This window comes from Corapipo altera, unplaced genomic scaffold, assembly GCF_003945725.1.
Source record: "Corapipo altera isolate COAL_440 unplaced genomic scaffold, ASM394572v1 79, whole genome shotgun sequence".
NCBI lineage: Eukaryota > Metazoa > Chordata > Aves > Passeriformes > Pipridae > Corapipo > Corapipo altera.
In genome coordinates this window covers 1,683,447-1,709,556 of record NW_020884927.1, presented here as the reverse complement: position 1 = coordinate 1,709,556, position 26,110 = coordinate 1,683,447, and the positions used below count along the sequence as shown (strand labels likewise).

At 54.2% G+C, this 26,110-nt stretch overlaps 1 protein-coding gene across 8 annotated transcripts in view; it reads right to left on the bottom strand.

Annotated features, from left to right (window-relative positions):
• Positions 1-6: 6 nt before the first annotated feature.
• Positions 7-26,110, bottom strand: part of CACNA1E (calcium voltage-gated channel subunit alpha1 E) — a 107,399-nt gene continuing 81,295 nt past the window's right edge. For 2 of the 8 annotated variants that reach the window (XM_027658371.1, XM_027658375.1), the window contains 23 exons: positions 25,673-25,684; positions 24,210-24,306; positions 22,939-23,099; positions 22,420-22,557; positions 21,667-21,868; positions 21,305-21,469; positions 20,716-20,826; positions 19,686-19,769; positions 19,478-19,603; positions 19,216-19,281; positions 17,176-17,267; positions 16,867-17,032; positions 16,573-16,700; positions 9,918-10,014; positions 8,052-8,157; positions 6,703-6,810; positions 6,064-6,164; positions 5,701-5,807; positions 4,901-5,009; positions 3,377-3,505; positions 1,766-1,946; positions 1,462-1,652; positions 14-553 (listed from right to left, as the gene is read on the bottom strand). In XM_027658371.1, the coding sequence (XP_027514172.1) occupies positions 14-553; positions 1,462-1,652; positions 1,766-1,946; positions 3,377-3,505; positions 4,901-5,009; positions 5,701-5,807; positions 6,064-6,164; positions 6,703-6,810; positions 8,052-8,157; positions 9,918-10,014; positions 16,573-16,700; positions 16,867-17,032; positions 17,176-17,267; positions 19,216-19,281; positions 19,478-19,603; positions 19,686-19,769; positions 20,716-20,826; positions 21,305-21,469; positions 21,667-21,868; positions 22,420-22,557; positions 22,939-23,099; positions 24,210-24,306; positions 25,673-25,684 (3,217 nt within the window). Of the gene's footprint in view, positions 554-1,461; positions 1,653-1,765; positions 1,947-3,376; positions 3,506-4,900; positions 5,010-5,700; positions 5,808-6,063; positions 6,165-6,702; positions 6,811-8,051; positions 8,158-9,917; positions 10,015-13,990; positions 14,088-16,572; positions 16,701-16,866; positions 17,033-17,175; positions 17,268-19,215; positions 19,282-19,477; positions 19,604-19,685; positions 19,770-20,715; positions 20,827-21,304; positions 21,470-21,666; positions 21,869-22,419; positions 22,558-22,938; positions 23,100-24,209; positions 24,307-25,672; positions 25,685-26,110 lie in introns of all 8 variants that reach the window. The other 6 variants (XM_027658370.1, XM_027658369.1, XM_027658377.1 and 3 more) reach the window with 6 other exon arrangements.

The following is a 26,110-nucleotide window of genomic DNA, read 5'->3' as shown; positions in this document are numbered from 1 at the left end:
GGGGGGGCAGCTTCTAGCACTTGTCGTCTTCCTCGGTGTCGCTGAGCACGTCGATGCTGGCCCCGCACATCACGCCCTGCCCTGCCCCTCGCCTCCGCCGCCGGTAGTGCCCGTTGGGCATCTGCCAGCTGTGCCGCAGCGGCGGCGCCGAGCCGATGGTGTTGGAGCGGCCGAGGCTGGTGGCGACGGCCGCCTCGAAGGTGAGCGTCTCCTCCTCACCGCAGTCTGAGGCGTGCGAGTCGTCGTGCAGGGCCAGGTAGGGCTCCGAGATGTAGCGCTGCGGGGTGGACTGCCGGCTCTGCTTCCCCGCCGGGGAGCTGGAAGACTCGGTCAGGCCGGCCGTGTTGGGATCCAGGGTGGAGGAGAGGAGCGGGGAGCCCCCCTCGCTCTCCTCGGCGGGCGGCGAGGCGTCCCCGGCGTGCCGGAGCATGGAGGCGTAGGACAGGAGGGGACGCGGCTTGGGGGGCACCGGCGGGAGCTGGCGGCGGCCTCGCCGGGGGGTGCTGGTGTCCGAGATGGAGGGGATGGAGCTTTCGCTCAGGGAGCCCATTCCCTGCAACGCACCGAGACGCGCCGGGGAATACAGAGGATACAGAGGCAGCAGGCAGCACTGGGCACACATTTTCCCCCCATCCTGAGCCCGGGTTTCCCGTAGAATCCTCCCTCTTGGATGGGGGCCCCGCTGTGCCTTTGCCTGCCCCATCCCTGCCTCGGGATCTGCTCCAGGGATGAGGATGATGCCTGCTGAGGGCAAACCTCATCGGGGTCTGCAGCTTCCCCACAAGGGGCAAGGCACCAATCTCTGACCAGAGACAGGATTGGAAGGAGCAGCATTAAGGTGTGTCAGGGGAGACTGAGGTTGGGTATTAGGAAATGGTTCTTCCCCAAGAAGGTGGCTGGACACTGGAATAGGCTCCCCAAGGAAGTGCTCACAGCACCAAGCCTGACAGAGCTCAAGAAGCATTTGGACAATGCTCTCAGCACATGGTGGGACTCCACGGCCAGGAGCTGGACTCAGTGATCCTTGTGGGTCCCTTCCAACTCAGGATATTCTATGATTCTATGCTCTTGGTGGTCAAAAGCAAAAAGCACCCACAGACCCACTGCAGGAAGAGCTGATGGCTCGCCAGCTGCTGGTCTCCACAGGCAGCATCTCTGTGGGCTTCAAGCTGACTCAAGCACTGGCAGCTCCAGGCTTGTGTAGCTGGGACACCTTGACCTTGGCAGGGAGCGGATGCCACAGCAGTGAGAGGACCAGTGTGAGATCCACCCCTCTTCCCAAATGCTCTGCAGGGTGCCTGAGCAGCCCCAACCTGCTCAGCTCACAGGGGACACGGAGATGCCACCACAAGGAGGATAGACAGTGCAAAGCTCCCACAGCGAGGGGCTTGTCTTCCCAGTTTTGGCTAGGAGCTTTTTTTATGCTTCCCTTTGTGCTTAAGGAGGGGTTTTGTCACTCACCTGCCTGCTGGGCGTCTGTGACCTGCCCTCGCTGGGTGACCGGGACTCACGCCGCCGCTCTGGCGACTCATCCTGTGCCTGGGGACTCCTCTCCTCGGAGTTGCAGCGGGAGATGTCGGGGGACAGCAAGTGCTTGCGCTCTTTGGATCGGCCCCGCTCCCTGCCCGAGCGGTGCCCCTCGGACCGGTGGCCTGCGGGACATCCACATCAGTCCACACCATCCCCGTTGCAGGATGAGGGAACGCTCACAATGGAGGTTTTTTTGGGGATCTGGTGTGGAATGGGGCTACCTGCCCTTGCTCACCCGAGTCAGCGTTGAGGCGCCGGGCGGACAGTTGGAGTGAGGAGTGGTAGCTGCGCCGGCGGGACTTGTAGGTGTTCTCACTGCTGCGCTCCATGGAGAACTCATCCAGCCAGGAGCTGTTGGGGCGCTTGTCCCGGATGGTGGAAAACGATCGCCGCATTGAGCTGGTGTCTGTCACCACCTGCAAGCAACCCCGGCCAGCCGGGGAAGGGATTAGCACCAGGCAGGGCTGGGGACCACGGCGGCCAAGAATTACCAGTTCACCCCCGTCACTGGAATCACCAGCCCTGCAGGATGGGGAGATTTAGGGTGGGGAGCAGCCAGCCCGAGCACAGCCCCTCCATATGATCTCTGCACAAATCAGGGGTGGCAGGAAAGTGGGGTTCAGTGTTGGTGCTTGTGGGCTCCCCTTCCCCAGCCGGCTGGAGCCGTTCTGCACAAGCCAAGCCGGCTGCCTCGATTCAAGCCAAGGTGCTGAGTGCTGGGGGGGGGTCAGCAGCATCTCCCCCAAGCATGGGGACATGGAGGGTACCAGACCATTTTTCCCCAAGGCTGTCTCAGCATCCCTCCCCGCCTGGAAAACAGGGTGAAGTGGAGCAAACATTGAAGAAATCGTTGACAGAGAGGAGATCGTCCCGTGCCACCAATTTTCCGGACCTCTCCCTACTCTTCCTTTATTCCCACATCCCCATCCCTTTTCCCCTACACTCATTCCCTCTCTCCCCACTGATGCTGTTGTTTTATCTTCCCTTTCCTTTTCCTTCTCTATCCCCTCCTTCTAGCTTGTGTTCTCACCATCATGGAGGAGACATCACTCCCTTTCATATCTCCTTTGCTTTATTCTAGCAGGTCTTTGCCTCTGCAGCCTCAGGTCACTCTCGATCTCATCTCCTCTCCTCTCACCTTTTTGGCTCCCATCCCCTCCTTCTAATCATCTCCTCTGCTGCTGAATGGTCAAGAAAGCCCATGAGGCTTCCTCCTCACACCACCTCAAAGTGCCAAAATGTGTCACACTGCCACTAACACCAGGACCCAGTGCCTGCACCAGCACCTCTGGGAGAAAACAGACCCAGAGATTTCACAGCAACACCGAACCCCATAAAAGCATCATTTTCTTGGTGGAGGCTGAGCACAAGACATAACAACAGAGAAACCAGGCAGACAAATGAGGAGGTGAGATGTGGCCTGAGTTCCTCTGGACAGACAGAGAAGAACATGTGTTGGGACAACGGGAAAGGACGGAAAATGCATTTCATCACCTGTGAGATCATCTGACAGCTGGGCTGGGAATCCTCAAACCTCAACCAGTGCCCAGAGCCGGAGGAAAGGAGGGGTGTCCCACTGTGAGGAGACCCTCATGGCACGGTCCTGCTCCACCATGGACCTCCCCCATGAGCCAGGAGATCGAGTCCCCAGGCTGCTCTCTGCTGCCAGTGTCCTCCACGCAGGGGAACAGCAGCTCTCCTATTTGTGCAGCACCCCAGAGAAGGGGAGATGCTCCAATATTGGGGTGTGGGGAAGCCATGGGGCTCAGCATAGAGAAGAAGCCCCAGTGTTACCTGGCAGGCTTTGAATGGACCCAGCACCCCTGGGGGCTTTGTTTGGTTTTACCTGGGGATCCACAGTGAGACGAGGCATGGAGGAGGCCCTCCCAGAGACAGCGTGGTCCTGAGTGTCCACGGGAAGGTAGCTGCCACGGTTAGAGGGCTGCACTCTTTGAAACTCCCTAACCTCTGGCTCCTGGAAACAAACACACAGCCAAGCTCTTGGGATGGGGTTGGAGCAGGGCAGTGCGCTGCTTCTGCCCTGTTGGCAGGGGACAACCCTGCTTGCTCAACCAGGGGCAGAATTTAAGCGGGCCAAAAATGGGTGGTGAGACACTGGCACAGGTTGTCCAGAAAGGTGTGGATGCCCCATCCCTGGAAACGCTCAAAGGCAGGTTGGACAGGGCTCTGAGCAACCTGAGCAAGTTGAACTTACAGGGGGGTTGGAACTAGGTGAGCTTTAAAAGTCCCTTCCAACCTGAACTATCCCATGATTCTATGAAAAACAGAGTCTAAGACTTTATAATTCATCATGTTGCCATCAAAAAATAATCTCCAGTTCACAATCCGTTGCAGGTGAGCCTTGATGTGGTGCTTCAGGCTTGCCTGATGGCCAGCTCACCTTGTACCTCTTTCAGTGACAGCGGTAACCCTGCCTGGATCTGGTGATGCCTTGACTGCCCACACTTGAACTCCTTCTTTTGCCATGAGGGGACAAGATTATGGGATTTTCTCTCTGACCATGCTTTAAAGGCTTCCTGGACACATCCCCATTAAAAGAACACATTCTGCCTACAGCACACTGCTTTATTCCCAGCTGAGAGGAGCCTTTGTACAGGATAAGGGGATGGGCAGGCAGTAACTCTGGAGAGATCTGCTAGTAGGTGGCTTAATGGGGAGGGGGAGAGTCTCATCTGCCACTTTCCCATGTGGTGGGGGTGGCTGGGGCAGGGGTACACAGCTCACACAGAGTGCTACAGACCCCAGGGACACGGACTGGGCTGGAGATGCACAGTGGTACAACACTGCATCCGACAGTGTTGGGTGGTGCACGAGGGCACACACAGACATGGAGAGATATATATAGATATGTATATATATACACACACAGACAGACAGGCCGGCATGTGTGTGGGGCCGGAGGGGTGTGCTCCCCTTGGAAACAGTCTGACAGCTTTGTTTGGGACTGGGGACACCAGCACTGACAACAAAATGAACATGAACCCGAAAACATCAGATACCATCACTCAGCATGGGGTAACCCACTGAAATGAGCGCTCAGTGGAAAAAAGAGCAGCCTGTGAAGAGAAGGACATTTTACTGCAGGACATCGGACTATGGTCACAGCTCTCGCCCCAAAAGCACTTGCTGCTACCTGACGCCACTGGCCAGGGCTGGTCCAGGGATGGTTGTGTCCCCAGTGCCAGAGGCGAGGGGCAGAGCACACCTGGGGACATTCATCCTGTGCTTTGGATCTGTGTATGACCCAGCAGCTGCCTTCCCTGTGCTGTGCCCACTCCTCACACCTCCCCGTGCCCACCAGCATCCACGCTGGGACTGCAGGTGCCCGTCAGGCAGTGGGTGACTTTACCAGAGACTCGTGCTCCTGGAACTGCTCTTGGGCTGGATCCATGCAGGCCAGCTGGAAGATCTCCTGTGGTGAGAGCGGGCTCAGCGAGGGGAACCCACTTCGGCTGCTCCTGCAAAGACAGCCCAGCTTCAGGGAGGCCACAAGCCAGGAGCTGCCATTGCTGGGCATCGTCCCTCCAGTGGCTCAGAGCTGGGGAGCCCCCAAGCCAGGTGCTGCCATCGCTGGGCATCGTCCCTCCAGTGGCCCAGAGCTGGGGAGCCCCCATGCTTGCCACCCAGGCTGTCAAGACCCCCAGGACAAACATCACGTTCTGTGGAGGGCTGGAGTGGTGCCAAGGCAGGAGAGGACACCAGTGCCTCGGGTCTCCCAGCAGCAGTGGGGACATACCAAGCTCAGTGCCAGCAATTCCCACCATCTCATTCCCACCAGTCTGGGTGCTGGGATCCCCCACTGACCCTGCACCATCCAGGGACCCACTGCTCAACTGCTCCCAGGGTTTAGGTCCATCCCAGACCCTCCTAGGTAGAAGTGCTGGCACTTGGTGCTGGGATGGTCCTGCAGCAAGAACATCCATGCAGACCCGCGGCCATCCCTCTTTACCACCTCTGCTGCTGCTGGTGATGCTGAGGCACACTGGCTACCTGGAATCCTGCAAAAGCTTTGTGCCCAGGACTGGGTTTTCCCTGCTCCCAGCAGCAATTTAACCCTCTGTGCATCCCAGTGCCAGCTCCAAGAACAAAACAAGCGCTGCAGGAACAGAAAAGAGCCAGGACTACCTCTCTTCTCAGGGCAATACTCACAGGCCCGAGAGGGTGTCCTGCTGGAGGTACGGCAGAGCCTTTGCGTTGGAGATGATTTCCTGCGGCAAGGAGGACGGCTCCATGCGCTGGAACATGGGAGCATTTTTCTGTATTGAAGAGAGGAAGAGACTGAGCCTGTGGGAAATGTAAATGGACGTCCACAGCACTTCACCAACCAAGCTCCCACCACTTGGGAAGGAGGCATCATGCTGTGAGGGACTGAGGATACCAAGGCACATACACGTGCCCTGTAGTCGCCAAACCTCAACCTGTACCACCATCTTCATCCCACACAGCTTGGTTGGGAGGTGGTGGGAAGCAGCAAGAGGGATCTGCCCACCACATGCCCTCACTGAGCCTCACCTGCTCCTCCAGCTGCTGCCGCTGCTTCTTCGCTTTGCTCTGCTTGTAGTAATCCATGATCATCATGGCTGCATATATTTTCCCAACAGTCAGGTCAGAAGCTGAGAGCATAACAGGGAACAAAGTGGGAATGCTTGTGTTGTAACAGAAACAGCAGGTTTGAAGGCATCAGCGTGGACCTCAGGAAGAGCCCTGCTGTGGGATACCCTGGTGACCCTCAGACTCTGCTCACTGCTCCAAAAGAGAGAGCGCTGAACACCCAGACACTCCTCATAGAGATAAAATGAATGCAGATGGCTTGAAATCATCACCCTAAGCCACCAAGGCACACACTCTCATCACGTCATCAGATGTAACAGCACAAGTGATGCGCATCCTCCCTCCCTGATATGCTCCAGAGATGATTTACAGGAGACTCTGGGTTTGGTAGGAGTAGATCCCTGCAAACTGGGTGATTTTTCAAGAGAATTCCCAAGCAGCCAAGCAGATCAAGGCAGAAGCCAGCCTGTAGCAATGACCACTTTACCTACTTCTCCCCTAGCTGGGGATGGGTCTGAACAGTCCCCACCTCCCTTTGGGAAGAAATTGCTGTGAGGATGATGGGAATTTGAAAGCAATGACAGTCCCCCAGAGACTCACTTTTTGGCATGGGTACCAACAGGTCAAGCATCTTCTGGGACAGGTGAGGCCAAATAGTCAGGATCTCCTTTTGAAGCTCAGAGTCCAACTGCTGCCAATCTGCACCACCTAGAAAAATGGGGGGGAAAATGGCCCACACACATCAAGATGTGGCACCAGGGTCCAACTAATCCCCCCTCTCCCATCCTGAAGGGAGGCTCACAAGCAGCAACCAGCTCTCTGGGCTGGGAGGGCCATCTTGCATCAGCAAGCCTGGTCTCCTGCTCTCACAGGGAAACTTTCCTACCATCCCTTCCATATGTGCCTCCATCTCCCCATCCCCTGCCCTCCCACTCAAAGCTGCCACCTTCAAGCTTGCCTTGGGTCCGTCTCTGCAGCTCCAATCCTACTCCTGCCCACACACACCTGCTGCTGCCCCACTTTCCTGGTGAGTGGATCATGTGCTGGTGAAAGAGCAGCTCCACTTGGTAAATCTTTAAATGCTTAGTGAGGCTGTGCATGGAGAGCAGAGCTCTCTGGCCAGTGGTGAAGGGGGTTGCTGAGCTTAGGAAGACCCAGGCTCATCAGGAGCTGTCGACACGGATCAACCAGAGACACTTGAGCCCAGGGCAACTCGAGTGAGCTGCAGGAGACCAAGGTTCAAACCTCTCCTTTATCTCAAGGGGCTTGAACCCATCATTTCAACATTCAAGGAGTTGTCTGAGGACTGGGCTTTGGTTGATATCTTGCCCTGGGTTGGGTTTTCTTCCAATAGCTGAGCTGTTCCCAGGAGATGTGTTATTGAAAATGCCATGTTTCTGCAGGAAGTTTTTGATCTGATGAATCACAGCCTTTCCAGTAACAACAACAAAGAAGGTTTTCCTGCTCTGAACATTTTATCTTCCCTGAGAGAGAGATTTCTTTCCCCACAGCCTTAGGAAGCCAAGGACATTTCCCCCCCTCCCTTGGTTTTGTTTTGCACATGGGGAGGAAGGGGAATTCTCTATCTCCTCCATTACACAGCGGACATCAAGCTGTTTTTACCCTCTAGAAACAGCTTCAAGCAAAAAATTGGCCACCTCTTCCCTAAAGAAATACATTTTTTTTAGAGCTGGTGGCAAAAATTTGCCCGTTCAAGGTAATTGCTGTCATCCATATACCAGGTCGCCCAGAGAACCTGTGGATGCCCCATCCCTGGAAGCCCTCAAGGCCAGGTTGGACGAGATTTGGAGTAACTGGTCCAGTGGAAGGTATCAGAGGTTGGAACAAGATGATCTTTAAGGATCCTTCCAACACAAACCACTCTGACAGGACGACAGTCACGCTGCAGCCCTCCTGGCTCTGTCCCCTCTCTCTGCCACCGACGTTACCTTTGGCAATTTTGATGTCCAAGGCCGTGCGTATCAGCGCCATCAGGGTGGAGGTGAAATGGACCGTCATGTCCTCGGCCACGGGCATGTTCATCAGCACCAGTCTCTGCGCAAGAGAGAGAAGAAAACAGCGGACGGAAAACAATATCGAAAAACACATCGACCAGGCTGGAGGAAAAGAAATTAAACATTAAACAAAAGGGAAAAAAAATAAAAATTAAAAAAAAAAAATAAAAAGCAACAAAGAGTGTCAAAACAGCACAGCCAAAAAAGAAGGGCAAGGATCACCCCGCCAACCCACCCACCCACCCTCCCCTGGCTCCTTCCACCCCAGGACACCGGCTCACTGCCTTCCAGGGCTCCTCCTGCACCCCAGGAACGGCCCCTGAGCCCCCCTCCCCATGGCACCGGGGCTGCCACAGCACCTCCCGGCACTTTTGGGAAGACACACCCGATCCATCAGGGATGCAGGCATGTGGGATGTGCGGAAAGGGGAGAGGGGGCTCAGGTTTCCATTCCCAGGTGGTTTGGCTTTCCAGCTCTCAACCCTTCCCACCTGGGGCAGGGGAGAGGAGGGTCCCTAACCTTCAGGGACTTCGGCTGGATTCCTCTAGCATGCTACATCCTGGCGCTCCCTTTTTGCGTCTTTCAGAGATGAAGTTTGCCAGCACATGCAGGGGGGTCCAAATTATCCAGGGGTGGGGAAGGGAAGGGAGGGGAGGGTAGAAAAAGTGCAGAAGGAAAGAGAAAAGGGCAACCAAGGCAGGTTAGACACGCCATGCTCCTTCCCCACCCTGGGCAGGCGGGGTGCAAACCGAAGTGACCAGATCCACTTTCCCGAGAGTATATTTTGCTTTGTGAATACCTTGGGTCATCCCTTCCCTGCCCATTTCTTTTCTTTTTCGCATGGATTCTCATGTCCTTTCCCTGTCTTCAAGCCTCCCTTTTTCTCCTGGAAAAGTGTGATGGTGGATGTATGCTTGTGTGAACAAACAAATGAGAGCTGGAGAGGGTGGAAGCGTGTTTGGAATTGTGCAGGAATCCCCTTGTGCTAGCCCTGAACACTGCTGAAAGGGCTGTGGGCAGCAGCCCACGGCCAATAAAAGCTTCCATTTGCTCCACACCTGGACAACAAATCACTCCAAAGCTCTTGGTCTTGTCCTGGCAGATAATGCCCTCAGCAAAGCCATGCAGCTCCCACCCCACATCCTTCAGGGCTTCCTGTGCTCCTGCTCCATGCCTGCACATCTGGGAACACGCTGTGCCGGTGCCAGGAGCTGACTGAGAGCCACCACCTCAGGGGAGAAAACTCAAAGGCACCTCTGGAAGGCACCTGGCTTTGCCTTGCACAAGCCATCCTTGGGATAGCCCGTGTCAGTGCACCTGGCTCCTCACACACAGCAGAGCTGCTTCTATGGGGTTTGTCCTTGCTGCCCACCTGCCTCCCATCTCCATAGGCTTTCTGTGCTGGCTGGGATGAGGGTGGTTCCAAACCCCGGGGATGAGCTCAGTTCAGCGAGCTCCTAAGGACATCTCACTCTCCTAACTGTACTACAGGGCTGCTCCTCACCTCATCCCCTGCAACCCTCCCACTTCCACACTACTGCTCATCCTGCCCCTCCTCTTCCACTGGGGTCTTCCATCCCCAAGGCTCTGAGTGACCACGGCAGTGCCACGTGCGTGGGCAGTGGAGAGCAGCCAACGTGGCCAGGGCTCTTCTGAGCACACCAGGCTCCCCAGGGGCAAGCTAAACACATGTTGGACTCCCCAACACCTCCCCGGCTCCCCCAGTCCCACCTCCCACAGGTCCCTTGAGCCCCAGCTCCTGCTCAGCTCTAACCCCCATAGAAGGAAGGGTTGATCTACCTTATAGGCCACTTTGGAAGGACATCTCTTGCCGAGGCCTAGCGGTGGTGACATAAGAGTCAGCATTTCATACATCTCAGTGTAATGGATTCGGCCACTGCTCATGGAGGGGGAAGGGGAGGGAGGGAGATGCAGAGAGAGAGGAGGCATTCCCAGAGAGCAGAAAAACGTACAAACGAAAAATAGTACAGGAAAACAGGAGAGAAAAAAAACAAACGGACAAACAGGAAAAGAACAGGAAACCCGTTAATCAAGGCAAATCATACATGAGAGACTGTCCTGATGTGGATTTATAGCACTGCTCACACAGACCCAGGAATGCTGGCAGAAAGCAACTCACCCCTCTCCTCTCTGCTGCTGGCCTCAAGTGCCTGTCTCGCTACCACGCTGGGGCTCCTCCTCTGGCCTCAAACCCTTTCCTAAAGCCCTCCAGCAGCCCCCACCTTGTCCCACAGGTTCCAGGGCTGTGTGCGAGTGGTATAAATCAGATACACGGCACTCGAGCCATGGGTTATTTGAGGTCTCGATGGTTTGCACCGCAGTGCTCTGTGGCCTCTGTAGCATCTTCCCTCCCGGGGGGGGGGGGGCCTGGGTATTGCTTTGCGTGGCCACCTAACCCATAGCCGGAAGGCTGTGTATCCCCAGCTCGTGGGGTCTATGCAATTGGGAGGCAGCATCTTGCATAGAAGGCAGTGGGCCAGGGTCACTTGTCAAAGGAAGATGCCCAGTTGCTTCCGTCTGGCTCTGCGGATGGACCACTTTCCCACCATGCACCAGTGCAAAAGGCATGCTGAAATCGGCTGAAAAAACAAAACCGGGAGGAAAAGTTGTACATGCCATGCTCCCGCCCTGGCTCTCTCCCACATGCGGCTGCAAGTTCCACCAGGTTGGAGTTTAAAGAGTCTCAGCAGAGGCAGCTGTTTGGGCCTTCCAACATTGGGGTTCGTTTGGGTTTCCCAAGGGAGGCAGGTATGGCAGGCCCCCACCTCGCGCTCCTCTGCTCCATGAGGACCTGCCTAGGACTGCTGCAGTGAGGAATGCTACTAACAACAGGCCACCTGGTGATGCCTTGAGCTCTCTGCCAGGCTGAGATATTTGGGCTGTGTCTCCCTCTCTCTGCACATCCACATTTCCCAGGGATCCTGGGCTCGGCCACCTCTTCTTCCCCTCGTGCCAGGCTTCTGTCCTGCACTGCAAGGTTCAGGATGCTTAATGGGCAAAGGCATGACAAAGGCATGAACCCTTACAGCTGGACTGGGAGGATGCTGCTGGAGAGGAGCTCACCTCAGCCGGGGTGGCCTGGGAGAGAGGGCACTGCTGAAAAATTAAGCACCTCCACAGGATCTTTGCTTCTTCCCTAGAATGTGCTCAGAGCAGTGTGGAAGAAGGAGAAGATATCTCCTTAGGGAGTACCTGTGGTCTGGAAGCAGACTCCTGGCCACAGAGGGCCCACTAAGATAAGTTCTGACAGTCCAAATGTGAAGCAGAGATGGTGATGTCCCTCAACAGGAGCTGTTTGGGGTACAGGCATAGAACAGGCTGGACCATCCCCTTTGATCCCTAACATACCTAAGTGGGTGGAAAAGAGGATTGATAACAACACTGCAGAACATTAAGTGGGATGATCAAGAGGAAATATCCAGATCCAGGAGTCTGTAAGCAGCGCCTTGGCAGAGCTGGATATACACTGACTCAAGGTGTCTGAAGATGAGATGACTTGGAAATTTTCGTGCATTAATTTAGTGCTAAAAGGAAGCAAGACAGTGATCTTCCACCCACCCTTCCTGGTAAGGGGGATTTTAGGGTACCCAGCACATGACAGGCACTGTCTTTCATACTGAGATTCTCTGCACAATGGAGGAGGAATAGATTCCTGTGACAGGAGTTTTGCATCGGTGACCAAGAAGGACTGCACGAGAACTGCACTTTGCTGCTCCTCAGACAGAGACCTTAAAGCTTTCTGAGCAGCACAGCTACTTCCCCATGGAGTGAAGCACTGGCAGGCACATGGAATGACATCCATCTGAACAGGAAGGCTCCAAACAGCTGATCCGAGCACAGGAACATCCTTGATGCGAGAGCTGACCCATCTACCCACGTCTGGACGGAGATGTGACCCATGGCTACAGCACAAGGTGGCCTGTAAAAACAGCAGGGACTAATGGCTTAGTCCTGGTCCTCAGAGAATCCTGTGAGTGACAGAGGAGGAAATCCGGGGGACCTGTGGTTAGGAAATAAGTACTGTGCCATAGCAGGCTGTTAGGAAAAGCAAGTGATGTGAGAGTAGATTCAGGAATAGGTGATGTCCACAGGGACATCATCTGTGGAGCATTCTCCCAGCAGGCAGGGCAGGCTCACTGAACTGAAAGGAGTGCAAGTTGGGTTGGTATTTTGGGATCTGACAAGATGCAACAACCACGTGGGTTTTCTTTCATCAGTTGCCTTTTGGGAATTGTTCCAGGGCAGTCAGAATCCCTGAAAAGCTCTTGTGTCCTTGAAATACCTCATGCACAGTGAGGAGGAGACCAAGGTAACACAAGGAAGAGATGGGGATGGTCTCCCTGACATGACGACAGAAGCTGTTCTCAGTACCCTTGGCTTCCACCTCGAGTTTATCCACCTGCACTGTTCTGCCCATCCACAGTCAGCAGAAATCACAGATTGCTCCAGATTGCTTCCTAGGAAGCATTACAGGTACCCCTTTAAGCACCAGGTGATCCAGCTTAGGAGAGCAGGGTCTGGCAGTGGAGCCCTGTTGATAACGAGAAAGACTAACAACTCCTCCCAAAGGTGTCTTCTGTCTGCACGGACCTGGGCAAGTGTCCTCAGCAAAGGTGCCATCCTTTGCCAGGGATGCAACAGACAAGAGTGGAAAGACTTCAAGGAGCTCTTCCTGGAGCAGATGAGCCATCTGAGATTCTTGCAAGAAATTTCCTGTCCCTAAATACCTCTTTCTAATGACTGAGCATCCAGGCCTTGTCTTCCTTGCTCTGCTTTGCCTCTTCGGTGGTGCATCATCCCCACATCCAGATGTTGAGGGTGACAGACCTGTTCCAGGGATGCTGAGTGAAAGAAGCTTTTCTGATATTTTGAGAAGGATGTGGCAACTACACTATGCTGCACCAAGGAATCCTCTTCTGCAGAGCCAAGATCAAAGGCCAGAGGCATCTGAGCTTCCCTCGCACATCTCAGATGCTGTGAGGGATGCAGAAGGAAGAGCAAGTTCTACGATTCATTCTTTCATGCCATGGCATAGGTCATGGCACTTCAGGGAAAGTGGCAGGTACAGGATTTTGCTCAGCTGCCATCTCAAAGTAAAATTAAGAAAAAAAAAGGTGCAAGTCAGTGAGACACATGGAGAGCAAATCACTGCCATGGACTCATGGCCAGCAGCTGGGAGCTTGGCCCAAGATAAGGGAGAGGAGCTGTTGAGCTCCAGAGATGTGCCCTGGTGCCACCACCTCCCAGGCAGATCCAGCAACCTGTGGGCAAGACTAGCAAAAGCCCTGCTCCCCAGACACATGGCTGGTTGTCTTCCAAAGTGCCACACTTGAGAAAGGGTCTGTTGGGTACAGCACAGCATCCCCCAGGGAGAGAGGTCACCCTGGCCTCCCCATCCTCCCCCCAGCCCTCACTCCCCAAAACAACAGCGAAGTCCCCAACATCCTCCAGCCTTTGCTCCCCCGCTTCCCTCCCCAGGAGCAAACCACATCTAAGCCCCGCAAAAAACTCCCTGTCCCACGTGAGGTACTTTGAGAAGCCGAGCAGGGATGGTGGCGTTTGGCCTGGCACCCTTTGGGGCTCTCTGCGCCGGTGGAACTGGGGTGGGGGGCTGGCTGGGGGACGCAATTTGTCAAAACCCACCCCAGGAGGCTCTGAGCCCCCCCGGCCCCGCTCATGCCTCCCCTCGAGGGGAACAGCTGCTGGCTCTGGGAGGCAGTGGACCTCTTTAAACTCGAAGGAAAGCAACGTCAGGGTTCCCTGGGGAGGCGCGGTGGCGGTGGAGCGGGGGGGAAGGAGGGGTGGATGGTGCGTCCCGTGGCCAGGTTGTGGCAGAGGACTGGGAGGCAAACCTTGCACGCCACCCTGTAGGGGCAGTTCTCTCCTAGGCCCAGAGGAGGCGAGATCACCCGTACTAATTTGTACATATCCTTATACGAGATCCTGCCGCTGCAAAGGAAGCACAGGTGGGTTAATAGGACACTGAGAGGGAGGAGGGGAGGATGGAGAGCTTAACCAGGGGATGCTGGGGCCATCTATGGGGCAAGACCCCCAGGAGCACACGGCTCTTCTCCTTCTGGCTCTGTCAGACCCAGAGAGGGGAAAGCTGTGAGCATCAGCTACTATCTTCTCCACCATGAGAGTCAGCTCATATCTCCTCACACTGTCCAATCTTCACCCTGGAGAAGGACAGTTCTGGTGGTGAACACCACTCCAACACCCTTCCTCATCGTGCCCCTGACCCCTACGCCTGGTGGGAGAGGGCTGGGATTTTAGACAGGATGAGCCTGCAGCTTGGCTGGGTTCTCGCCACCACAAGCCCTTCTGATGGAGTTGTGTCCCATCACATCAACAAAGACCCTGCTCTCACACAGCCAACTCTCTGGGCCTCACAAGGTCCCAGGGAAGTTGGCAGCTGAGCCACTTGACTCCAATATCTGGGGAACCTGAGATGGGGAGAGATAATGTGACCAGCTGGTGGCTGTGGCACTAGCACCTGGGTCTCTCACGGTCCAGTACTGTGCTTCGACCACCAGACCATGCTCTGCCAAGGGTACACATTATTAGAAGCAAACCTTCCCCTGCACACATCCCTTCTTGCCCACAGAAGCACATCTCCCCAGACCTGGTGCAGTCGTTGCAGGATACGGCCTGTATCCTCCTGCACCGCTGAAATATCAAAGCAGTTGTGGCAGAGAGCTGGCAGGAGAGGGTGCAGGGGCCATTGGATGCTGAGCCTCCCACTCTACTCCAGACCAGAGCCCTTTGGGAAGCAGGACCCTGTGGGGTGGAAGTGCTGAGGTGCAGCGTGCTGCAGCCTCCCGGGCATCCTTGGACAAGCTCAGAGGGAAACCACGCGAGGAGGCAAAGAACAGCATTACCGCCCTACCCAGTGCCTTCGCCTCTGGTTTTCTCCTTGCTCGTCTCCCATCCCCTCCCCATTGCATGGAGAACCCAACCAGAACCCAACCATCTGGACATAATTCATCCCTGAGCCCCCCTGGAGTTGGGTGTTCCCCCCATGAGACCTTCGTGGGATGGTCTCGGTGTCAGGAAGCAGAAGTGCTGCCCCACTCAGGCACTGGGACCCGTTTGGATGTACTCACCCGTTCCTCACCCAGCACTGGAGGCCAGGGCTGCCCCGGCAGGCCCTGCACCACCAGCTCCTGTGCATGCCCCCTAACCACTGGCTATATACTATGACAAAAGAGCACAGCTTGCTCAGAAATCAGAGGGGTACATGGCTCAGACAGAACAGCCCAGACATGCTTTTACGGTGACTCTCCTGGAGAATGAGGCCACAAATACGGGGGGCAGAAGTGAATGAAGTACCTGGTGTGAAGAAACCCTTCCCAAGAGTCATGGGTGAGATGCCCCACCCTGAGCATCTGAGGGTTTCACTGCTCTCACCTGCTCTTCTTTCTCTAGTTGCAGCTGATATTAGGCATAAAAAAATATCTTGGCTGCGGCTGTTCTTTTGAGGGGCAGGACATGAGGCAAAGAGTGGAGGCAAAGAGTCTCCAAAGGGAGCACATGTGTTTGCCAAGGGCTCTCCAGCTAAGATCACCCACGCTCTGCAGCAGCAGTAGTAGGTCATGGCTCCAAAGAGTCTGTCCCTGGGTTGAGGGGGGGAAGGAAGGGGCACCTAAGGCACCCTTGTGGTGTTGGGGCTGAGTGAAGGGCAAACATGCTCCTAGAGCGCCAAGGGCTCCCCATTGCACTAGGGATGCTTGAGACCACCCTAGGAGGAGGAGGAGTGGACAGCAAGTCCTCTGCAGTAGCAGCAGCAAGAGCAGAGCCAAAGTCTGACCACCCACGGTATGTACAGCCACTGTGAGCCCATCCTGTTGCTGGGAACAGGCTGCTGACTGCAAACAGGAGCCCTGCTCACCGAGGTCCTCATCAACAAGGGCAGAAATGCAGGAAACAAAGTCCTCCCATCCCTAGAGGGGTGCGTGGGCTGGCCAGCATGGGAACACAGTTCCCCAAACAAGGTTCTCCGCAGGTGGCTTGGCAGGAGCTCAGCAGACCCCCAGCATCTCCCCATGGCTGGGAGCAATCCCCGCTTGCCCCTGCTCTGATGTAGAGCTGTGGGTGCTGGGGACCAAGGGATGGAGCCAGTCTCAGGGCAGAGGCACCCAGATGGTGCACAGGGAAAAGGAAGGAAGCTGAGAGGGATCTGCCCACTTGGGCAGGGAGGAGAGGAACAGCAGGAACCTCCAGCTCTCAGGATAAACACCATGGCAAACCATGAACATTATCCAAGATGCCTGTGGCACCAGCCATTCTAGGAACCAGCTTCTGCCCTTGGGTGACAGCAGACCACCCCTGACCATCCCAGGCATCACTGATGGTTCCAGTAGTAGAACACAGAGGTGCTCATTTAAAACCAACTCTGAGAGGTTGCTCAGGAGAGAAGGAGCTGGCTACATACCACGCTGCTCTGTCATACTCTGCCCAGATCCGGACAAACTCATCTAGATGGTGAGGTCCCAGGATGGAGGAATCCCTTGTCAGGTACTCAAAATTGTCCATGATGACTGCCACGAACAGGTTGAGCATCTAAATGGAAGGGAAAAAAGCAGAGAGAAAGGAAAGTGGGGGGAGAGGGAGCAAAGAAGGGAAGGGAGAGAGAAGGAAGAGTGATTGTGGGAAGATGATGGAGATGACCCTGTGGCTGGGGTGCTGATGAGGGGGATCCCCAGGGCTCCTGGGGGAAGATACTAACCAGGAAGGAGCAGAAGAAGATGAAGGAGACGAAGTAAACGTAGGCCAGGTCGGTTCCACAGCGCTCGTTCTCGCTCTGCCCGGATGTTGCCGTCGTGTCTGGCTCACAGCCTTTGCCCTCCAGGCAGGACAGCATGATCTCCTGCCATGCCTCTCCTGTGGCACTCCTGTGCCCAACACAGCCATTCTCAGCAGCTCATGGTGGCACAGGATGGAGTCGGGGCAGGATGCCCCTGGGAGAAATCTCACAACCCCCTGCCCAAATTAAACACCTCTGGCATGCAGAGGAGCATGTTCCATGGCTGCTTACCTGAAGAGGAGCATGAGGGAGCCCAGGAAGCTGCGGAAGTTGTTGTGTCGGTTGATGTGGCTTTCCTCATCCAGTTTGATATTGCCAAAAACCTACAGGAGGAAGAAAAATATCTCAGCTCTTCAGGCAAGAACTCTTCTGCCAGGGAAGCAGCTTCACATTCACATTCCCATGCCTGAAAACATTCAAGGCCAAGATGGACAGGGCTCTAACCTAGTTGAAGATGTCATTGCCATGGGGTTGGACAAGATGACCTTTACAGTCCCTTCCAACCCAAACCATCTAAGACTCTGATTCCACAAAAGGTACCCCAGCAAACACAGGCTGGTGTGCAGCCAGCGCGCCAAGGAGCTGGTGCCAAGCAGCCATTGGGGAAGGACTCTCCTCTCCTTGGCAGGGATTTACAGTGGGTGGCAAAGGCTGCGAGAGGCTGAGCTACCATGGAAACAGGAGCACAGAGGACCTGGGATCAACCGAGTCCAACCTCTCCACATCCACCCCTCTGCTGCGCTACAAGCGGCCTCTGAGCACGGCACAGCACCCGGCGCTTCTGAGCGCACTGGAGGTGCAGGGACAAAGTCCCACTGCTGTGGGCAGGGGCTGGGTCGTGGTCCTGGGAACTCCCAGGAGCTTTTCCCTCAGTGGACAAATGGTCTGTGACGCTGGAGTCAGGCACAGCAGTGCAAACGAGGCAGGGAAGGGCTCAGGGAGGGTGGGACAGACAGACTGCTAAGCCGCCACGGACAGCCAGACACTTGGCACTACCATTCCCAGGGTCAAGAGAGGCAACAAAGCCACAAACATGGACAATATTCTAATAATGACCCACAGCCAAGGCCATGGAAAGACATAACGAACATTCATAAAGTGCCTCAAACAGGAAAAATGTGCTGTTATTACTGTTAAATATTTATTCCCCTTTCCCTGAACCTAAAAATACACTAGCTGCAGAGTATTTTTTCCCTGTACAGGTTTTTTGGAATGTGTAATTGTAGAATATTTTCTGCCTCCAGCTATTTTGCTCAAATAACGCCCACAGACTTTACTGCTTGGGGATTTGTTCACAATGATGTTAAGAAAAAAAAAATAAATTAAACCAAATATTACCCAAGGGGGGGGGGGGGGGGGGGGGCCTGAGTCAGATGGCGGCTGTTTAGCACGGAGAACACCTGGAGCTGGTGCTGAGATGTGTAGGGCAGAGCAGCAAAAACCAGCCACGGGACTCTCGGGGCGGGAGGAAGGGGGTGGAAGATCCTAAACACCAGCGCTGCCAAAAATCTGCCTGTCCTGGCAGCGCATGTCAGGCATTAGGTACTGCAGCAGCTCATCAGGCAGCTCCACAACCCAAGTGTTCGTCGTCAAAGGTGCTTTGTCAGATCCTCAGCGTGGGATTTAGTCACTGCAGAAGTGAGGCGGCCCCGCAGCACGTGCAGAGCTGAGCATTTTAGCTCACGTGCTTCTTATTTACCAGTTGGAGCCTGGAAAGCTGCTGTCTCCCCATGCTCTGCAGCCCTCCCACCAGCTGGTGGGTCATCACAGGGCTCTAAGCAGGAGTGCCCAAGCAACAGCACAGCTACAACATAAACCCTTTGTGGAGGGATGAGGTGGACAACTGGGCTGAAGGGATCACTGCTGTGATCCAGCCATTCGGATGGGAAAGACAGAAGGCTGCTCACCCAGTCCCTCAGGCACGAAATCAGTCCCTGGGGGTTGTCTAGTCAGAGATTTAGCAGTTGCTAAACAAAAAGGCAGGGATTTGACAGCAGCCACTACACAGGGTGCCCAACTGAGTCCGCAAGGCCACATCTCCAAAGGTCCAAGTTGGGAAGGCAGCTGCAGAGCAAGACTGAACAATCCCATGGCAGTTTCCCCAGGGCACGTGGCTCTGCAGCTCCCAAACAAGCTGTTCCACCCTCAGGACCTTCTCGGACACCGTGACCAAGTGAGGCAATGACAGGCAGGCACAAGGCTTGCTCCTGTGTGTACTGCTGAGGACATGCCAGTGCAGGCTGTCCATGCCAGAATGATGTCTGTGCTCACCTGCATCCCAATGATGGCATAGATGAAGAAAAGCATGGCGATCAGGAGGCAGACATAGGGGAGCGCCTGCAAGAGAAGCAGATGAGTCATCTCATCATTTATCACAGGTCCAGCTCCAGAGGAGTACACAAAGCACAGTGGGCAGGTAAGCTGTGCCCATCCATCTCTCCTACGAGCCAACAAGACCTTGGGAACAGCCTGCACTTGGGAGCAGCACCACATCACTGTGGCCTGGGTGGAGATCACGGCACATGAGACTTACCTTGAAGGACTGCACAAATGTCCAGAGGAGGATGCGGATGGTGTAACCCTGGCGGAGCAGCTTGATCAGCCGAGCAGCCCGGAAAAGCTTCAAGAAGCTCATGTTGAAACTGCTGGTGTTCACCAGCTGGGAGGAGATGAGAGAGTCAGAGGGAGGTGGGAACCCCCAGGGCCATGCTACACCCTGCTGCTCCCAGCCCCTGCCTCACCTTGGTGTCTGTCAGGATGATCTCCGTAATGCTGCCGATGACGGTGATGAAATCAAAGATGTTCCAGGTGTCCCGGAAATAATTCTGCAAAAGGAAGGAAAGAGAGAACGTGGATTTGAGCTCAGGGATGGCAGGTCTGAAAGGCACTGGGCCACAGGCCAAAGCTGCTCATGGACAACCATAGAGACCTTGCAGCCCATTTGTATGCAGCCAGGGTCTGGAATACCGTCCTTTGTCTGAGACAGTGGCAGACCTGAGCATGTCTGCAGCAAGCAGCTTCTCCTGGGAGATGATTCATACATCCAACAGGCCACCCTAGCAAATGGGAGCAGGAAAAGTAGCCACAGACAGTCTAGGTCAGGCTGTAACAGCTCATCATGCCAGCCCTCACAGCCAGGAGGCTGCTTTGCCCTCCTCTTCATGGGCACCTGGACCCACCTCAGCCCTGCTATTTGTGCAGCAGCTGGTGCAAGACCAAACATGGCTGGTGAGACTGGGAGCAAGGAGGGTGGCTAGGAACCCTGCTGCTAGTGGACCTTATCTCCAATAAGCAGGAAAGCGCAGGTGGATGCAAGGCAGTCCATGGTTTCAAATCTTAACTGAGCAGCTGGGGACTTGAGGACAGTGAATCAGGCAAGAAAGTTTCACTGATTCTCAGATCTGATCCAAATGATACAGCCCAAGGGCACCAGTGCATCTCCTGACCCTCTGGGGACAAGGGACCACAGCCACCAGCACATGCAGCAGTTGGCCTAAACAGAGCCATGGTACAGCACATACATGGTCCAGGCACCAGAGTACAGCAGAAACAAGGCAAGAAGTAAAGAAGCAGTGTGGCTTCACTCAGCAGCATCCAGCACTGGGAAGTGTAAGGAGAACCAAAGGAGCAAATCCACCCTAAAAGCAGCTCTCAGGCCAAGATCCAAAATAAGCAGCAAGAACCTCACATTATTAACACCTTCCCCCTGTGATCTGTGTGCTGCCAAAGTCCAAATTAACACCCTTGTAAAGAACAGGAGCAGCCACTTACCAGGAAGCCAAAAGCGATGATCTTGAGGACGCACTCCAAGGAAAACACCATGGTAAAGGCGATGTTCAGGTACTTCAGGGCCAGCTCATAGGTGTATGGAGCAGAGTAGTACTGATGGAAACAGAGAGACATTGCTAGCCAGGAGGGGGCCTGCCAGCCCTGACAGGCTGATAGACCTGATGTGGTCATGTTTATTGCCCTGGTTCCCTCAAGACTTCCTTTCTTTCTCCACCCAGGACAAATCTGTGGTGTCCATGTTCCTTGCCCTGGGGGTCTCAAGAACATCTCCTCCTTACTTGTCTACCCCTCTCCCAGGAAAGCTGCCACTCCTTCTAAACAGGAGGCAGACAGTAAATTCAGATCTGTCTCCACTAGTTAAGAGGTCCAGATAGTTTGGGTCATCTCACTTAGAAAAGATGTCACCTCTAGTTTGGGGCATGTGGTGTTTCAAGTGCCTATGCCAAGGGAACACATGCTCAGACTCTGCCTCAAAGCATCTCCACGACCAAAACACCCTCCGGTTTCACCCTGACTGATCCTCCTTCTCCCCACTGCTCCAACCAGGACAGGGTCACTCTGACTGGCTCACCTTCATCATCAGCACCACGGTGTTCAGTGCTATCATGGCCATGATGGTGTACTCGAAGGACGGGGACACCACGAAGTGCCAGACGCGGTACTGGAAGGTGTGTCGGTTCTGGGGCATGTACCGCGTCAGGGGCTTGGCACTGATGGCAAAGTCAATGCAGGCCCTCTGGAATAAAACAATGTGCATCACAACCTGGCAGATGGAGACAGGGGGGACAGTGGCTGCCACATTTCTTTCCTTCATGATCTGAGAAGGCGGGTGGCCTGCGGGTGTCTTACACCTTTTCAATACCTGGGCAGCTCCAAGTCCCCAAACTCCAAAAAACCCATGGAAGCATCTTCTTCCCCCCTTCCAGACTGTACCTCGTTCTTCTCCAGACTGCACTCCTCCATCATTTTGTCTCCTTGCTCTTGGAACGTAATGATGATGAGAGCCACGAAAATGTTGACGAAGAAGAAAGGGAAGACCACAAAATAGACGACATAAAAAATGGACATCTCCATGCGGTTGCTGCGGCTGGGCCCGCGGTCCTCCTCCGTCACATCCACCGAATGCTGCAGCACCCTGTGGGCAGACAGGTGAAGAAAAGCAACCAGAGGTAGGTCCTTCAGGGCTGCCACCACATGGCACTTCCAATGGGACTCGCTCTGTACAGCCAGCTCTGTCTGTCCCCCCTTGTGCAATGACAAGGTAAAGCTCTGTCCTAATCTGCTTTCAAGACCTTTCTAAGTAGCTACAGCTTGTTTTACGGTGTTTTGCCTGTGCCTCTGATGAAAAATTAATTTTCCTGCGGTCTACACACAGAGAATAATACTGCCCAAGCTCACATGACCATGTAGAGAGGTCTATTCCTATGATCATCTCTAATATTGACCTAAAATTTATCACAGGGCCATAGAGAAGAAAGGATTATCCGTTATTCACTTCTTAAGGAAGAAGCTAACTCCAGCCACAGCCCAGCCTCATAGGGAAGCTAAAAGGTCTTTTGTCTTGATATAATTTCTCATTGTGCCTCTCCTCCTTCCTGCCTAGTAGTTCCTCTCTCAGTCCCACCTGGGATCCAATGGGGATGTGATCACGCCCATTCAAGGGGACAGACAGAGAAGAATACTCACTGGGGCCAACCCTCGCCGGTGGAGACTGTGAACAGGGTGAGCAAAGCCCAGATGATATTGTCGTAGTGAAACTCATGGCGCTTCCATTCCCGGCATTTCACCTCCATCTTGTTCTTCTCATGGTCCACGTAGTTCCCTCTGCAAGGTTGGGAGAGAGCAATGACCTTGTTTTTTACACTGCCAGACTAAAGCATGGTGGGTGTAAACCCTGAGGGAAGCATGTGTGTGCAGTGAGGGGCACCTCTCCTCCTGCAGGGATGGAGGGAGAAATGGGGAGAAGCTGGATAACAACCATGAGGAAGTAGAGAAGGGGAAGGCAAAACAGAGGAGAGAAGGAGGAAAGAGCAGGAGCAAAATAAGGGTCTCTGCATCCCATGGAAGGATGTGCAGTGCTGACACAGCAATGGGGCAGGGCTCATCTCATGCCATCCAACCCAAGAGATACAGCCAAGAGCGAGTCATGACCAAGGACAGCAGACATTACCCAGAGGCATCAAGCAGCATCAACAGGGAACCTACATGCAGTCCTTCTGTGTGTCCTTAGAGCTGTCAGTGCAGTAGAAAAACTTCCCCTTGAAGAGCTGGACAGCAATAACAGCAAAGATGAACATGAAGAGCTTGTAGACAATGAGGATGTTGAAGACGTTCTTGAGGGATGTCACGACGCAGTCAAAGACGGCCTGCAGGAGAGGGCAAAGCTCACCTTGGGGAACCCACAGTCCTGGCAAAGGGCAGGACCAAAAACAAGCTGTCATGTGGAAAGGCATTTCCCACTCCTGGTGGGGAAAGGAGGAAAAAAGCTGGGCCTTCTCCCAGGAGCTATTTTATAAAGGAGGTTAACACCAGAGTGCCCACAGCACACATGTAGGCACCATGCAGCCCCCGGAGCAGCACCAGGGATGGATCCTCAGTGCTCTCTGCAACCAAGGTAGCAGACAGGGGACCATCCTAATGATGCAATTCACAGCACTCAGGACTAATCAGTAAACACTGTTGTTTTGCATCACCCCAAATAACAAGGTAGAGCAAACACCTCTGCCTGCAGCAGCAGCATCTCCCTTAGTGCTCTCAGCCCTAGTTCTCACAGCACTTTATGTGAAGAATGTCCATGTCCCTGTTTCATGGTGGAGACAGGCATTTCCAGAAATGAATTGACATGGGCTGAATCCATCCACTGATCATGAAGAAAAGCTGGTGTCAAACCCCATGTTACTGTGTTTCATTCATCAGACAAATAACCACATGTAAATAAAAAACAGGGCTGCCCCAGTCTCTTTCTCCTTTCTGTCTCTATACCCCAGCAGCTAAGGTAGGGAAATCCATAATCCTACCTGTGCCACAGGAATAATCCCACTATTGAGATGGGAAATATCCCTCCAGTGCAACACCATGGCAGCATAGCACACAAAACCCGAAGTCCTTTGTAAGCTGCTCCAGAGAGAAAGATCATAAACTCTGGAAAGAGATTGGAGCTCTCCAAAACCAGGACAATCTATTTTTCAGGACAGCATCTGGGTTTTGCTGCCTTGCACCCACTCAAGCCCCACTGGTGGAGGAACTACCTCTGACACCTTGCAGAGGTCTGGGCTTGCTTTTAATAACTCATTGCATCTCCAGATATGAAGCAGCCTGAAGGGTGCTGTGGTTGAAAACAGGGCTCCTAAAGCACACCCAAAGCTTTGAAAACAACTTGTTCACCGTCCACGAGCAGATCAATGTGCATGGTGCCTGACCCACCATTCCATGCAGGAGAAGAAGACAGGTGTAAGGCAGGAGATGGGGGTTGTTACCTTCAGCTTGGGCAGTCGCTTGATGGTTTTCAGAGGCCTCAAGACCCGCAGCACACGGAGAGACTTGATGGTCTTGATATCCCGGCCCTTGTTGGTCCTACCACGTCGGAGGGAGGCACACACACCCAAAAATGGAACGGAGAGACAATAACCTTGTAGACCTGGATGCTCTGGGGGTTTAAACTGCTGACAACACCTCCCCCCCCCCCACCCAGCACGTGTGAAGGTGGGAACAGGAGGGGCACAAACGTGTGAATGCTGAGTGCTCAGCCCACCTAAACATATCTCCTCCAACACCTGCACTGACAGCTGGCAGAGATGAAAAATGAAGCACTGCTCTCCTCCTCAGGATTACCACCTTTCCCCTTTGCCAGGGAGCAGTGACCTTAACAAACCCCTCTGTGGTTGGGGCAGGCAATGCCAGACTTTCAGGGTAAAGGCAGTACAAGGAGCTTCCCTACTACAGGCATGTGCCTTTTGCAGGTGGGGCTTGCACAAGGCCCCCACCGTTGCAAATTGTCTTCTACCGTTACTACTAGTTGCAAGAAATTAATAATAAAATGAGGGAGATGTACTCAGTGGGATCTACATTGCCAGAGAAACTGTGGATGCCCCATCCCTGGAGGTATTCTAGGCAAGGCCAGATGGGGCCCTGAGTAACCTGGTCTACTAGAAGGTGTTCCTGCTCAAGGCAGCAGGGTTGGACCCTTGGAAGGGTCTCTAAGGTCTCCACAGATTGGGGTTGCACTTGCCTCCACCCAAAGTCAGCTGAGGCAGAGCTTACTGGTAGAATTACTGAGGAAAGACCCTTCGTGACCCTCATTTCTTGAATATGATGATTATTCCCAACCACAATACCAGGGTTTTTTAATTATGTTTTCAATGCCCACAGACTAGATCTCAGGATGGAGCAGAGATCCTGGTGAAGGTGGCACAGCTTGGATCCACCAGGCACCCTCGAAAAACATCAAGGAAATGACTTGCAACAACAGATGCTCCCAATTACATGGCTCCTCTGCTAGGGTTAATGCAACAGGGAGCACAATAACGGGCTTAATCGTTAAGAGATGTAAACAAAACCACTAATTAATAGTCCTCCCTGGGAGCACAGCCCCACACATGCATGGGAAGCAACTGTACAAACAGCCCTGGGACTCACTTTACACCTCCTGGTTCCTGTTTTGCTCATTATCAGGGGCCTGGGCATCTGACTCAGGGCTGGGGCGAGGATTTGGGGGCAGTGCTCAGCTGGTGCAAGCTGCCACCAAGGACAGCTCAACTGCAGTGATTAACTAAGGAGGGATCTCTTCAGACCTCAGGGGTGCCTGCACAGCAGTGTACTGCAGTCTCTGCAAATGCAGCTAAGGGTCAGCACTGGCACTGGACAGACCAACATCCATCTGCACCCGTACCCCTGTGCTCCCCAGATCACCATCCCACAATATCCCAACCACCATAGTTACCCCAAAGCATTCCTGTCGGCGATCCAGCCCAGCAGCCACCAAACAGCACCAGCAGAGAGAGGGGAAAAGAGAGAAAAGAGGAAGAAGGTAAGAAAAGCATCAGGGAAGCTGCACAGAGACGACTGCAGCCTCTCAGGTACAGGGACCCTGTGGCAGCTGTCCATCACTCCAGGCTTAGGTTGAAAGGCACCATGAGTAGACCACACTGTGTCCTTCAGGATGGGGCATATTTCCAGGGAGAGACTCATCCAGCAAGCCAGGAGATCCTGCCCTCCCTGCTGGAGGTGTTGGGTTGGGGGCACATAGCAAAAGCTCTGCTGCAAGAGAAACCTGCAGAGAGCAGGACAGCGGGCAACAGCAGGTGGGTTCTCCTTAGCCAAGAGTTGAGGGGGGACCTCAAGAGTCAGCCCCAACCAGCCAAAGGTAGATGCTTCCAAG